Here is a 14450-nt window from a genome sequence, read left to right as displayed (position 1 = left end):
TTTTGACATCCTACAATTCCCTGGAAGACAAGACAAGACAGGAGGAGGAGGAGGAAGGGAGGAGGGAGAAAAAGGACCAGGGGAACCGCCAACAGGTGTTATGGGCTACCATTTAGCATAAATAAGGTTTCATTTGCGATGACTTATTTTTCCGCCGGAATGTGGAATTCCGTGGAATTTCGCAAAATTCCGGCGGGAATGTCAGTGACGGAATTTAGCGCTGGCGGAATCCGTGAATTCCGGCGGAACGGAATTTGCTCTTTCTGATTATCCCTATCAGTGGGAGCGAGGACAGGCACGTCCAGGACTCCCAGGTGCAGTAGTTTGCAACAGTTGAGTTCTCCCTTAAGACTAGCTTGGTAGAGAAGGAAGTGCACAGACTGCCAGGCACTAGAAGGCTAAATAATCTTCTACTTTCAAAGTCTGTAAGCAAAACACTGATTCCAGGAAAGCAGTGAATGGACCAGAAGAACTCAGTATAGCTGTGAATTTCTGATTCTGTGCAGTATATATGCTGTCAATCATTCAATCATGGAAACCAATAGAAGCCAAGCTCTTGGGCTGTGTGTGTGAAATAAAATAAGACAAGACAAATAACATTTATATTGCACTTTTCTCCTGGCGGACTCAAAGCGCTTAAGCTGAAGACACTAGGGACGCACTCAGTAGGCAGGGTGTCTAGCCTAAGGACTCCTTACTGAATAGGTGCTGGCTTACTGAACAGGAAGAGCCGACATTCAATCAAGATGGCGTGTGTCACAGGCATTACACTTATGGTTAATTCAGCAGGAGAGAGCAGATTTTCTAGTGAGATGTCTTATTTTGTTGGAATTTGTGAGGAGTTTTAAACATTTGGATGACATTTTAGTAGGTTCAGCAGTACCTGGTACCGGACACAAGCAGGGTGTGATGGCTAATAAGATGTCTCCTCCCAGGAAGAGGGGGGAGGGCTACGAGAGGGTTTAACATAAGTTAACAGTGCTTCAAGTGTCCCAAACAAGGGTATATTGCTGAATATCATTGCACTGGCAATACAGAGAGGAGTCTCCATATGCAGATACGTACCCACTGCTTAGTCTTTCATTGCACTAATTGTAATAGGGTAGGATGGCAGTCTGTATCTTAAAGGGACAGTGGAGGGTTTTGAAGAAAAAATTTGTTTTATGTTTTTTTTAGACCCCAGTGAATCAGTCTCCACCACAGGCTTGCTATTAAAAGAAACGGTTCCTACAGTAACTACTAATCTGATTAGTTTCAACGGTCACCACAGCAAAGCCAGATTAATTCCGTGGACAAGTTTAAAACTGGGCAGATTCACTATGGCTATCCCATTGTGGAAATTGATATCAAAGGTACACTTCTGGGAACGTATGCAATCCCAAAACATGAATGGCTCATTGATATGCCAAATCAAGCTGAATGGAGTACTGGGGTACCTAATCAGAGCATCAAATGTATAGCTCCAGAGGACTGGAGACATGATTAAACTTCACCACTAAGGGGTTTTTTACACTTATGGACCAGAGCAATTTTCAAATTTCAGTGCTTCTTCCATTCATTTGCCAATAATTTTATTACTACTTATCACACCTGAATAATGTATACATTGTTTTTTTTAGCCACAGATTGGGCTGTCTTTGGGTGGCACTTGTTGCTAGGAATTATATAATTTTACATACATTTTAAAGGGAATAACAAGAAAAAAAAATTGCATTATTTCACAGTTTTTCAGCCATTATAGTTATAAAATAAAACTTGTAGACTGTAGATAAGACCCACATATTTTATATGCCCATTTGTCCCGGTTATTACAACATTTAAGTTGAGTCCCTAGTACAATGTATGGCAACAATATTTTATTTGGAAATCATATATTTTTTCCGTTTTATGATTTTGTCTTTCTCATTGTATATGGCATGCATATACAAAAAGCTAAATCCCTAACATATAAATGTATGTACTCCCTTTTAAATTCCATCGATTTTTTTGGTTATTTATTTGGTAACTATGGGGGCAACTTGAGGACAAAGAGTTAATGTCTTTTTATTAGTTACATAGTTATTTGGATTGAAAAAAAGACATATGTCCATCGAGTTCAACCAGAAAATAAGTACAACACTAGCCTGCAGCCTTCTATACCACTGTTGATTCAGAGGAAGGCAAAAAACACAAGGCATGGTGCAATTAGCCCCAAATGGGGAAAAAAATCCTTCCCGACTCCAGACAGCAATCACATAAAAACCCTGGATCAACACCACTGGGAATTACTTAGTAATTATAGCCGTGAATGTCTTTCAACGCGAGAAAAGCATTTAAGCCCCTTTTAAACGCGGAATGTAGAATTTGCCATAACTACTTCCTGTGGTAATACAATCCACATTTAATCACTCTTAATGTAAAGAACACTTTGCTAAATAAATGACTAAAACTTTTTTCCTGCATGTGCAGATCATGACCCCTAATCCTTTGCTCAAGCCCAGAGACAAAAAAAACATATATACGTTAGTTAAATCTCCTCTAAAGCGTCTTTTATCTAGACTAAATAAGCCCAGTTTATCTAACCTTTCCTGGTAAGCGAGACCTTCCATCCCTCTTATCAATTTTGTTGCTCATCTCTGCACCTGCTCTAAAACTTTTTATTTCCCATTTAATGCAGCTTGGCATTGAATCCGATCATTTATTGTTGTCGATGAGTACTTCTAATTCCTTCTCCAAGTTTGATGTCCCCACCTATATCCCATTCATTTTGTATGGTGTTAGACCATTGGTACGACTAAAATGCATGATTGTACATTTTTCAACATTGAATTTCATCTGCCATGTATGTGTCCATATAGCCATCCTATCCAAATGCTTTTGCAATATGACACTATCTTCCTGAGAGTTGATGATTCTGCACTATTTTGTATCATCTGCAAAAATAGCAACATAGCTTTCTATTTCATCTGCTAGGTCATTAATACATTTAAAGGGAACCTTAACTGAGAGGGATATGGATGTTTCCTTAAACAATACCAGTTGCCTGGCAGTCCTGATCCCTTTGGCTGAAGTAGGGCTGAATCACACACCTGAAACAAGCATGCAGCTAATCCAGTCTGACTTCAGTCAGAACATCTGATCTGCATGCTTGTTCAGGGGCTGTGGTTGAAAGTATTGGCAGCACAGGATCAGCAGTAGAGTCAGGCAACTGGTATTATGTTAAAAGGAAAAATCCATATCCTTCTCAGTTTAGGTTCCCTTTAAGAGCATTGGACTCAGTACTGACCCCTGTCAGACCCCACTGCTAACAGTCACCCATATTGAATATGATCCATTAACCACAACTCTTTGTTTTCTGTCCATTCGCCAGTTCCCTATCTATGCACACAGACTCTTCCATAGTCCTTGTATTCTCAACTTTTGCACCAGACTGTTGCGGGGAACAGTATCAAAGGCCTTTGCAAAGTCCAAGTATATCATATCTACAGCATTCCCAATATCCACACTAGCATTTACCACCTCGAAAAAACTGAGCATGTTAGTCAGACAGGACCAGTCCTTAGTAAACCCATGCTGATGCTGAGAAATAAGATTACTTTCTGCTATGAAGTCTTGTATAGTATCTCTTAGTAACCCCTCAAATAGTGTGCACACAACTGTTGTTAAGCTCACAGGTCTATAATTTCCCGGATCAGATTTTTTTGCCCTTCTTAACCAGCCGGGCGGTATGGATGAGCTCAGCTCGTCCATCACCGCCGGAGGCTGCCGCTCAGGCCCTGCCGGGCCGATTTTCATCAAATAAAAAGCAGCACACGCAGCCGGCACTTTGCCAGCCACGTGTGCTGCCTGATCGCCGCCGCAGCGCGGCGATTTGCCGCGTGCAGCGGCGAAAGAGGGTCCCCCCAGCCGCCTGAGCCCAGCGTAGCCGGAACAAAAAGTTCCGGCCAGCGCTAAGGGATGGATCGGAGGCGGCTGACGTCAGGACGTCGGCTGACGTCCATGACGTCACTCTGCTCGTCACCATGGCGACGAGGTAAGCGAAACACGGAAGGCCGCTCATTGCGGCCTTCCGTGTTACTTCTGGCCGCCGGAGGCGATCAGAAGAACGCATCCGGAGCGCCCTCTAGTGGGCTTTCATGCAGCCAACTTTCAGTTGGCTGCATGAAATAGTTTTTTTTTTATTAAAAAAAACCCTCCCGCAGCCGCCCTGGCGATCTTAATAGAACGCCAGTGTGGTTAAATAATGGGAAAATGTGGGCTGTACACCAATCTGTTGGAACTCTGCCAGTTGAAAGAGAGTTACAGAAGATAAGATAAAGGGGTTGATCTATAGCTGAACTTAATTCCCTTAGGACCCGAGGATGTATGCCATCTGGGCCAGGTGCCTTATCCATTTTTATTTTCTTTAGTCTTGCCTTCACTTTTTCCTGTGTTAAGTATTTAATATTACAATTGGAAGATTGAGACCCTTTCGCATCTGTAATTTGAAGCAACGATGTTTCCCTTGTGAAGACAGAAGCAAAGCAAGCATTCAATAGCTCTGCCCTACCTTGGTCATTCCCCATTGAGTTCCCTACCTCATCCTTTAGGAGTCCAGTGCAGTCCTTTCTTTTTTTACATCTTTGGGTTAGATTTGACATCCCTTGATTTTCAGCTTCAATCTTTGCCAGCCTAATTTTTTTTACAACTTTTATTGCACTCCTTATAATTTCTTAATGCAGCCTTGGTCCCCTCCTGTTTTAGGACCTGATAGGCATTCTTTTCCCACTTAATTTTATCTCTAACCTTTCTATTAATCCATAGGGGTTTTTTTTTCTAGACATTTTGTTTCCATATGGTATATATTTATTACAGTATTGCTTTAGAATAATTTTAAAAGTTTGCCATTTCCCTTCAGTGTCATTCCATTGTTGTAAACTGAACTTAGTGCCTGCCTGACCTGAGCTGATTGAACTTTGCTTTAGAGACACTATTGTTCCAGTTATGTCAAGTCCAACGACCAATAGAAAGTATTTGCCAGAATTTTACCACTGGGCTTCAGATACACAGTGGAATGATCCAACTCTGAAGTACCAGTTTTGATTGGGTTTTTCAGAGTCAAAAGATGACTCTAAAAATACTTCAACTGCTTATGCAAGGTTTGTATTCAAATAGATTGATGCCTTAGGGAAAGACGTCAGGAAAGAGGGGGGGGGGGGGGGTCTTTTCAGTAAAGTTGGTCACCTGCCTAACCATCATCCTCAGTTTTGCCTCTTCGGCTAAGGATGAAACTTTTCCATGCAGCTATGTTTTTCCTGCTGTGCCCTATCATCGAAGGAGAGGTAATGTTGTTTGCAATCCAACCTTTGCCCCTATTGTGGAAATCATCGTTCCTTTTATGCTAGGGTCTGGTAAGGATATAAACCTATACCAGGGAGACAAAAAAACACAGAGACATCAGGAACCTGGTATAGTGTAGTATGTCGATACAGGGGGTTATAATAGAGAAGAAGAAGGGTACTCATAAACTCCTGGTTGCTAGTCCAGCAAACCCCAGTGTAGCAGGAGTGAAAAAAAAATTAAATGTTGTTTATTACTCAGAGTAACGGTGTACGGCTAGCGAATGACCATGTAACACTAGATAGGAAGGAGGCACCCTCATGTAAAATTACTTAAACAATTTAAAAGAATAAGAAACAAAGCTCACCTCAAAATGCACTAAAAGATAAGCATATTTGAGCTGCACAAGGACAATGTGTTTTGTGGGTTATAACCTGCTTCTTAAAGAGAACCTGTACTGAGTAAAAATATTTAAAATAAACACATGAGGTAACTTCAAATGAAAATTACAGAGTTACCTTGCCATCAGCTGCTCTCAGAAGCTCACCATTTTCTTCTGACAATAATCCCATCCAGTTCTGACAATATTTTGTCAGATCTGAAATATATCAGTTGCTGTCAGTAAAATATCAGTTGCTGTCAGTTCTAGCTGAGAGGAAAACGGATGTACCAGGCAATGTCCATGTTTCCCTATGGCTCAAGTGGACGATGTTACAGTTTAACTGTGTGCTGACCAGAAAGCTGTTATGGGTAATGGCTATTTTCAAAATGGAGGACGGAAAATTCCCTTGATCATAGTGAACAAACAGGACGCTTGACAGGAGAAAGACACTGAGGAGTAGACTACATGGAAGGTAAGTATGACTTGTGTATGCCTATTTTGACTTTTATTTTCAGTACAGGTTTTCTTTAAGGTCAGTACAATATTAGAGAAGGTGCGCTATAGGTACGTTCTCTAATATCATTTCATCCTCCTATTTCCAACAATAATAGGTATTCCATGGCTTTTAGCTCATAATTCAGTCATCAGCTGGATCACTAATAAAGTAAGCTCCCAATCCCATTACTGCCAGCCTCACTGTTTTCCCTTCTCTGGTGAACTAGGGTATGTAGTATCATTCTTGAACAGCAAGATCTCATTCTTCTGCCCTGTCAGTGATTTCAGGGAGTGTTTTACAAGAGAGAAGTTTCCACACCAAATTTATGACTGTTCCCATAGAACTGTTGCCCTAGTCTGAGAGTTATTCACTGAGGCAGATTCCAAAGATCTAAAAAAATGATTACAGAGAACTCAAATATCTTACCATCAAAACTGATATCTTCTTCCTCTGATGCCAGATTTGTTTAATAGCCTGGGTACCATACAGATTTTAACCAAACTGGAGTTCAGGGGGGCCTAAAATTTGATCCACATACATGAGGGGTGGTCACCCATTATCCCATTTGGGGTGGTCCGGTTAAGACCCGTAGTCACTTATACTCCATACCATCAGTGCAGTGCTCAACATTGTGCCAAAATGTAACCACAGTATGCTCTGTGTATCCTTATAAACTTCCACGTTCAGCCCGCTCTTTCCTGCTGTATATGCATGCATGCTCTGTTCATCTGTTTAAGCACACACACACACCTTAATTTCCATTTGTGGTACTTGCCCCTTTTACACCAATGTACAGAGTTGGGTATGCAAAATTGCTGTCTGGCTGCTTTGCACACCCTGTAGCTCCATCCTCTGGCCTCCCTTTACCTGCTTGGTTCACAGATTCCCTCCCTAATTAATGCAGTGGACTCCCCCTCCTTTCTTGCTCCCAACTCCTTCTCCACTGCTGTGCTGGCTTTAAAGGCCCATACCCACCTCGAGATTCTTCCGACAATTTTCCCGACGATCGAAGTTTTTTTAGTGATGGTCGTTCTCCCGATCTCCCAGTTTTGGTACAGGTGCGCAATGACGAGACCGTCACATAGTGTCGTATGATGATAACGACCATCTTGGCCGATCGGATCTATAAGATACCCAACGACACCCAAAGTCATGCATTTTGGTTGTACCAATGGTCTAACACCATGCAAAATAAACGGGACACAGATGGGGACATCAAATTTGGAGAAGGACTTAGGAGTACTCATCGACAACAAGTTAAATAATTGTATTCAATGCCAAGCCACTGCAGCTAAAACGAATACAATTTTGGGATGCATTAACAGTGAAATAAAAACTTGAGATGCTAACATAATATTGGCCCTGTTTAACTCTCCAGTAAGGCCACATCTGGAATATGGAATTCAGTCCTGGGCACCACATTACAGGAAGGATATTGCAGTTTTAGAGCAGGTGCAGAGATGAGCAACAAAATTGATAAGAGGGATGGAAGATCTCACTTACCAAGAAAGGTTAGATAAACTGGGTTTATTTAGTTTAGAGAAAAGACGCCTTAGAGGGGATCTAATTAACCTGTATACATACATCAGAGGGCAATATAAATGCTTGGCGGATGAGCTTTTTGTCCCTAGGCCTTCACAAAGGACTAGATGACATGATCTGCATATGGAGGAAAAACATTTCAGCCATTTATTTAGGAAAGGGTTATTTACAGTAAGCGTGATTAAGATGTAGAATGCATTGCCACAGGAAGTAGTTATGGCAAATTCTATATCTGCATTTAAAGGGGGCTTAGATGTTTCCCTTGCATTGAAAGACATCCATGGCTATAATTACTAGGTAATGCCCAGTGATATTGATCCAGGGATTTTATCTGATCGCCATCTGGAGTCGGGAAGGAATTTTCTTTCCCTTTTGGGGCTAATTGGACCATGCCTTGTAAGGGTTTTCACCTTCCTCTGGATCAACAGGGATATGTGAGGGAGCAGGCTGGTGTTGTACTTTGTTTTGTGGTTGAACTCGATGGACGTATGTCTTCTATGTAACCCGCACAAATTACCGCAATCGCTTGAAGTCTTGTCATGACTGTCGCGTAACATCACGCATTCCCGCCGGCTGGAAGATATAGGAAGATGGATTGCCGGAGCACTCGTCATCAGGGAGACATCACTGGATCCATCTCCCTGCATCGCAAGGTGAATACTTAGCTTGAGACCTACATAACAACCCACCATCTCCTCCACTGACAGCCAAACACCGAAAGCTAGAAATAAACATCACACTATGGTCCTTATTTAATTCACTTTTTCACATTTTCTCTTAAGTTTTCTCTTAGGTGATATTATTTTCACACCTTATCAATAAAATGCCTTTCAACTACCATCAAACGAAAATACACAGAAAAATTTTGTCAGTACTTTGCTCAAAAGTTATGATGAAAAATTACAGTATCTCCTAGCAGAGTATTTCCCGAAGCAAAAATTTAAAGTGAAATATTGATAATTTTACCACCTTGCACTAATCAATATTGATTAGATGTCAGTTCAAGTATTGATCGCACCATTGTCTTTGTAACCTTTTGTGTTTCTTGGTACAGTAAAAACCTATGAGAACATCAAAAGAATTATAAGTGCTGGGAACAATTCTCAGTGGTATACCTATTTACAATCGAAAACACTGTGGGATAATGTTGTAGCAAGAGAGAGTCTTACACAGGCAGATGATATGCATATACCACAGACATTATTTCTACTCAGACTTTTGCCACAAATTTGCCCATTTTATCACATAAAACATCTTACCAAAAAGGGTTGAACAATGAATATGCAGCAGACTATAGAGAAAAACACAGCATGTAGCCAAAGAATGCACTTGGTTGAATTTAATCTGAAATAATAATTATAAAAAAATAAGTTATAACATTGTTTATTTTCATATTTCAAATGCAATTGCAATAAAATTAATTGTTAATAAAAGTAGCAGAGGTAACAGGTAAGGTGTGCATTATTCTACACCTAACTTAGTGGAATTGACAAGTATGTTACAGGCAGGGCCGGTTCTAGACTTTTTGCGGCCTGAGGCAAACTTATAAGAAAACTCCCCCCCTCCCCCCGAATAGGTAGCCCGGAGGGGGTAGCGGGCAGGGACGGGGAATTGGGCACAGTGGCTGGGAGGAGGGTCAGACCACCTCCCTCACCTGAGTCCCCCGATCTGCGCTCCCCCTCCCTCTGACTATTAAGTGCAGCAGCGAACGTATATTGTCAGGCAGCGGGCGGGGATGACTTACCTCTTCCGCGTTCCAGTACAGTGGGCGGCACTGCAAGAAGTGACGAGAGTGGAAAGCACGCGGGAACGCGGAAGAGGTGAGTCATCCCCACCCGCTGCCTGACAATATATGCTTGCTTCTGCACTTAATAGCTGGATGGAGGGGGAGCGCAGATCGGGGACTCAGGTGAGGGAGGTGCCCAATACCCCCTCTTCCTGCCCGCTACCTTCTCCAGCTCAGCGCCCCCCCCCCCCCCATGGCCAGGCGGGTGCTGCCCAAGGAACCCGCCTCACCCCACCTTATGGTTACAGGGAACCTTAACTGAGCCTAAAAAAATAGGGGGCTTCTACCAATCCCCTGCAGCCGCCCTGTGCCCTCACCGTCATGAAACAATCCTCCGTTCTCCCGCAGCAGCTCAGTTGCGATTTTGGTGACTGGGCCAGTCAATGGCCACTGCGTCTGCTCTGTTCTTGCTTATTCTGATCTGTCCGTGTAAGACTTTGGCTTGTTTCCTGATCTTGCCCCTGTTATCTGATAATGTATCATGATTATCTGAGTGTATTGATAGTGTATATTTTATATATAGTTAGCTAGTCTGCGGAGTCTTAATTGTGTTTGTGGGAGAGATTATGGTTTGCTATCACTCATATGTATATGGCACATTTAATTAAAAGCACAATTTCATTTCATATTGGTGTCCAGACTTTTGTATATGCTGGGGAATCGTAACAATACCTCTTAGGCACTCATCATGCAGGCTTCAAAAGTACTCCCATCCCTGTGTACTTCAGAAGACAAGCAGATCCGTATGTGCATACATCAGTCCAGCCCTCCCTCCCTAAGCGTAGTATTGATGCACCCATCTTTTGAAACACTCAGGGATGAAGTCTGCCGAAGAGTACTGAAGGCCTGTAAATTAAACAAGGCACATCGATAGAATGACACGACTGAGTGAGGACCGTAAAGGCTCTATAGGAGTGTCTTTTCCACACTGGTAAGTATTTAACCTGAAGCGAGTTTACACACTTTAGGTTCACTTACAAATTTAACATGAGTAAAAAAAGAACTGATCATTTTTCAGTACTAACGTATTATCCCGTCTGGAAAGTTCGGCAGCTTTTTGTTAGTTCGGTTTGCTCCCCCAGGAAGATCTGACCATTTCTGGAAATAGGAAGTTGCTCAGGTAGTACTTTTTTAATACCCGCCCGGATCCGGATACCCAGATACCTGGATCCAACCTTGCAGATATCCGTATCCGATTCGGATATCCGACCAAATTACCCGCGGGTAAACGACCTATTCGGGTATCCGGGTAGAAAACCCGGAAGTGCCCTTTAAATAGCTTTAAAAAGGGTTTTTAGGGTAAATGATGCATATAGCATCATGTTTTTTTTAAAGGGAAACACTAATTCATTATTGGTGGACATAAAATGAAAATAAAAAAAAAAGCTGTCAATTAACACCAGGACTAGGTTCCAGACAGCAGTTGTGCAGCCCACATTGTGTCCAAAGTCCAATCGCACAACTGGGACAGACACCTCCAAAAAATGATACCGCAATTGTGTTTTGGGTTGAATACAGGTGGTGGTATCAGTAGCAGTGGCCTGTAGCACCGTGGCGGTGGGAGCCAGCGCCAGCTTGCTTCAGCCTCTTGAACTCCTCATGCTCAACAACATGTTTTTTGGCCAGATGGGTGATGAAGCTTGAGGTGCCATAATTGTAGGGGTCACAACCTCTGCTCATCTGTAGTTTGCGCACATTGCATATGGCAAACTTGCTGTCCAATGAGGGCAGAGTGAAAAACCGCCAGATTGGGGAGGTGAATCTGGCGGTTTTGCTGCCTGCTGCCCCTTCTGCCTGAATGAGATGCTGCGGCTTTTCTCCCTGTGGCGGTTGGGGGTTGAGTGGTGCGGCTGGTTGTAGCGGCAGAAGGATGTGGTGGGTCCCGCATTCCACGGCCACTGTCTGCAATGCTGATCCTCCGTGCCAAACCCACCGACGCATCCTCCTCCTCAGAGTCAGAGCTGACATCCCCATCCTGTGGATGGTAGTCACGGTCCTTCATCCCATCATCAACATCATACCCCCCCTCCTCAAAACCCAGAACATCCTCCTCAAACTCGCTGACTGAGGGTAGGCTGCCCGCTGGGGTCAACATTGCCATGGCAGACCTTCTGAGGGTGGCCGTAATGTTGCTCCCTATCCTCTTGCCCTTGCTGCCCCTCCCCTGGCTGCCAGTGCCAGCAGATATAGTACAACTTATACGTGATGATGTAACCAGATGATGTGGGGTACTTTTACTTTAAAGGATACCACAACTGACATGTGGCATAATGAGATAGACATGGGTATGCACAGAGCCTAGCACACAAATAACTATGCTGTGTTCCTTTTTTTCTTTCTCTGCCTGAAAGAGGTAAATATCAGGTATGTAAGTGGCTGACTCAGTCCTGACTCAGACAGGAAGTGACTACAGTGTGACCTTCACTGATAAGAAATTCCAACCATAAAACACTTTCCTAGAAGAAAATGGCTTCTGAGAGCAAGAAAGAGATAAAAAAGGGGGAAATTCTTATCAGTGAGGGTCACACTGTAGTCACTTCCTGTCTGAGTCAGGACTGAGTCAGCCACTTACATACCTGATATTTACCTCTTTCAGGCAGAGAAAGAAAAAAAGGAACACAGCATAGTTATTTGTGTGCTAGGCACTGTACATACCCATGTCTATCTCATTATGCCACATGTCAGTTGTGGTATCCTTTAATAAAATTGGGGTTGGACTTTAAATCAAATCAGCACGGAGTGACAGACCGCAGAGTGCACACTATGGGCTTGATTCACAAAGCGGTGCTAACTGTTTAACACGGGTGTGCTAAACAGTTAGCACGTGAAGTGCCGTTCCCGGACTTTTGCGCGCGCAAAGTGCCGCGATTCGCGCGATCGTGGAATTTGGCGCGTGCAATTTGCGGCAAATTGTGTCACACTGACAAAGCTCAGCACAGCAGCGCTGTAGTAATCTGTAGTAAGCTAACACAGTACTACTCACTCTAACAACTAACTGCAGTACTAACTAACTATATAATACAATACAATAACACAGTAATCCTATTCCCTAACCTATACTGTCCTGCTGGCCTGCACAGCACACACAGACGCGTACATTAAAAAGGGACGCTGGGAAAAAAGGGCGCGGGGTTTTAAACGATAAACATGGATAACGTTTAAAAATATAATGTACTATATTTCGTTTAAATATTCGTTTTTATAAAGTTATAAATCATTAAATAATGTTCATGAAATCAGCAAATGTGAAAACGTTAATCTTCCATTTAAAAAGTGAAATGTATAATAACGTTTAAAAAAAAATTAGTAAGTAACCCTCCCTGTACCTACCCCTAACAAAAAGTCTAGGACCAGCCCTGTCCATGCGCACAATGGGCTCATGCACATGCAGCAGCACAGCAGGGGCATCTAATGATCTAACTGGTCAAGAACAAAACAAAACAAAAAAAATAAATAATGTATGTGATAATATGTAATAAAAATTAGGCATGCTACCTGAATCCAATAATTAATGATATGGTTCCAAATGCCAAGCTGAATGCTGCACAGAGAGACCAGACTAAGTAGATACACCATGCAGGAAGAACTTTGTACTTATTGAAAAATGAGGTATCACCCAGGCTGAGAGCTGGAAAAAAAAGATGTACATGAAAATAAGTGTTAATACAATGCATACATATTTTTTTTTTTTTTTAGATTCTTTATTTTTCAAGTGTTTTTTTTTCCAGTCAAAAAGAGTACTTTCACAATAAAAGAAAACATATTATCTCATATTTCCAGATATACATAGATAACCAAAGTCAGTATGGAGCATTCAAAAGCTGATACATCTTTTCAATAATGTCTAACACATTTTCAGCATAATGGGACAGTATATGAATTCATATAAACACAGCAATCTTTATCTTATTGCCTCCTGGCTCATATATGGCCATCTAATCTTATCCAGATAGCGCATCATAACAACTGACCATTAAGCAATTTCTCAAAGCTTATGTAGAAACCTGACTATATTATTTCATATAGTCCCAACTCCATTGGCATCACAGTACATCATCATATCATGCAGACACAAAATAGAATAAAGAAAGAAAAAAGGAAAAGGGAGAAAAGAAGAAAGGTAAGGAGGGTATGTGTGTGTGTGTGTGTGTGTGTGGGGGGGGGGGTTCTGGGGTCCAGGTAATCTAGTTTCAATCAAACGCATCAATGTCCAAATAGGCCAGTGTATAATAGGGATGCTCATTCGGATTTTGCGGAGTTGACATTTCCGGATTTCCGATCAGAACTCGGAAATCGGATTTCTGCAGAAATACTGCATTACGGCAATACGGTAATTTTAGCCTAATCACAGAACTCGAAATCAATGGACCAAACAGAAAATGCAGAGTCAACTCGGAAGTATTTGGCCAATCAGAGAATGCAAAAAATGACCAAAAAACCCACTACTCGGAAATCGGGAATCCAATCGGAAATCCGTGAAATCGGTAATCCGCATTGGCGGAAATCAGAATGTCTGCAGAATTGGAAATCGACATTTCCGACCATCTCTAGTGTTCAACTACATTTCTCCCAGAATGGATCACCCCACTGATCACTCATGTGTATATTGTTTGTATTCCTCCGACTCCTCATATTCAAGCCAAAGTAGCCACGCAGCCTTTAAAGAGAACCTGAACTGAAAATAAAAGTCAAAATAACCATACACGGGTCATACTTACCTCCTGTGTAGTCTACTCCTCAATCTCTTTCTCCTCTCCTGAGTCCCATTTGTCCACTGTGATCAATGGAATTCTCTATCCTCCATTTTTAAAATGGTCATTACCCCATAACAGCTTCCTGGTCAGCACACTGTTCAACTGTAATATCACCCATTTGAGCCATAGGGAAACATGGACTTTACCTTGCACATTCAGTTGTAACTGACAGCTGCTGATATATAACTGACA

At 42.2% G+C, this 14450-nt stretch overlaps 1 protein-coding gene across 1 annotated transcript in view; it reads right to left on the bottom strand.

The window, feature by feature from the left end:
- Nucleotides 1-8719: 8719 nt before the first annotated feature.
- LOC137519355 (polycystin-1-like protein 1) overlaps nt 8720-14450 on the bottom strand; it is a 705387-nt gene continuing 699656 nt past the window's right edge. Inside the window, exons 20-22 of the mRNA XM_068238307.1 lie at nt 13000-13132; nt 8978-9062; nt 8720-8779 (exon numbers count right to left, since the gene is read on the bottom strand). Coding sequence (XP_068094408.1) covers nt 8720-8779; nt 8978-9062; nt 13000-13132 — 278 coding nt within the window. The remainder of the gene's footprint in view (nt 8780-8977; nt 9063-12999; nt 13133-14450) is intronic.

This window comes from Hyperolius riggenbachi, chromosome 5 (assembly GCF_040937935.1).
Source record: "Hyperolius riggenbachi isolate aHypRig1 chromosome 5, aHypRig1.pri, whole genome shotgun sequence".
Lineage (NCBI taxonomy): Eukaryota > Metazoa > Chordata > Amphibia > Anura > Hyperoliidae > Hyperolius > Hyperolius riggenbachi.
This window is presented reverse-complemented; position numbering and strand designations above follow the sequence as displayed.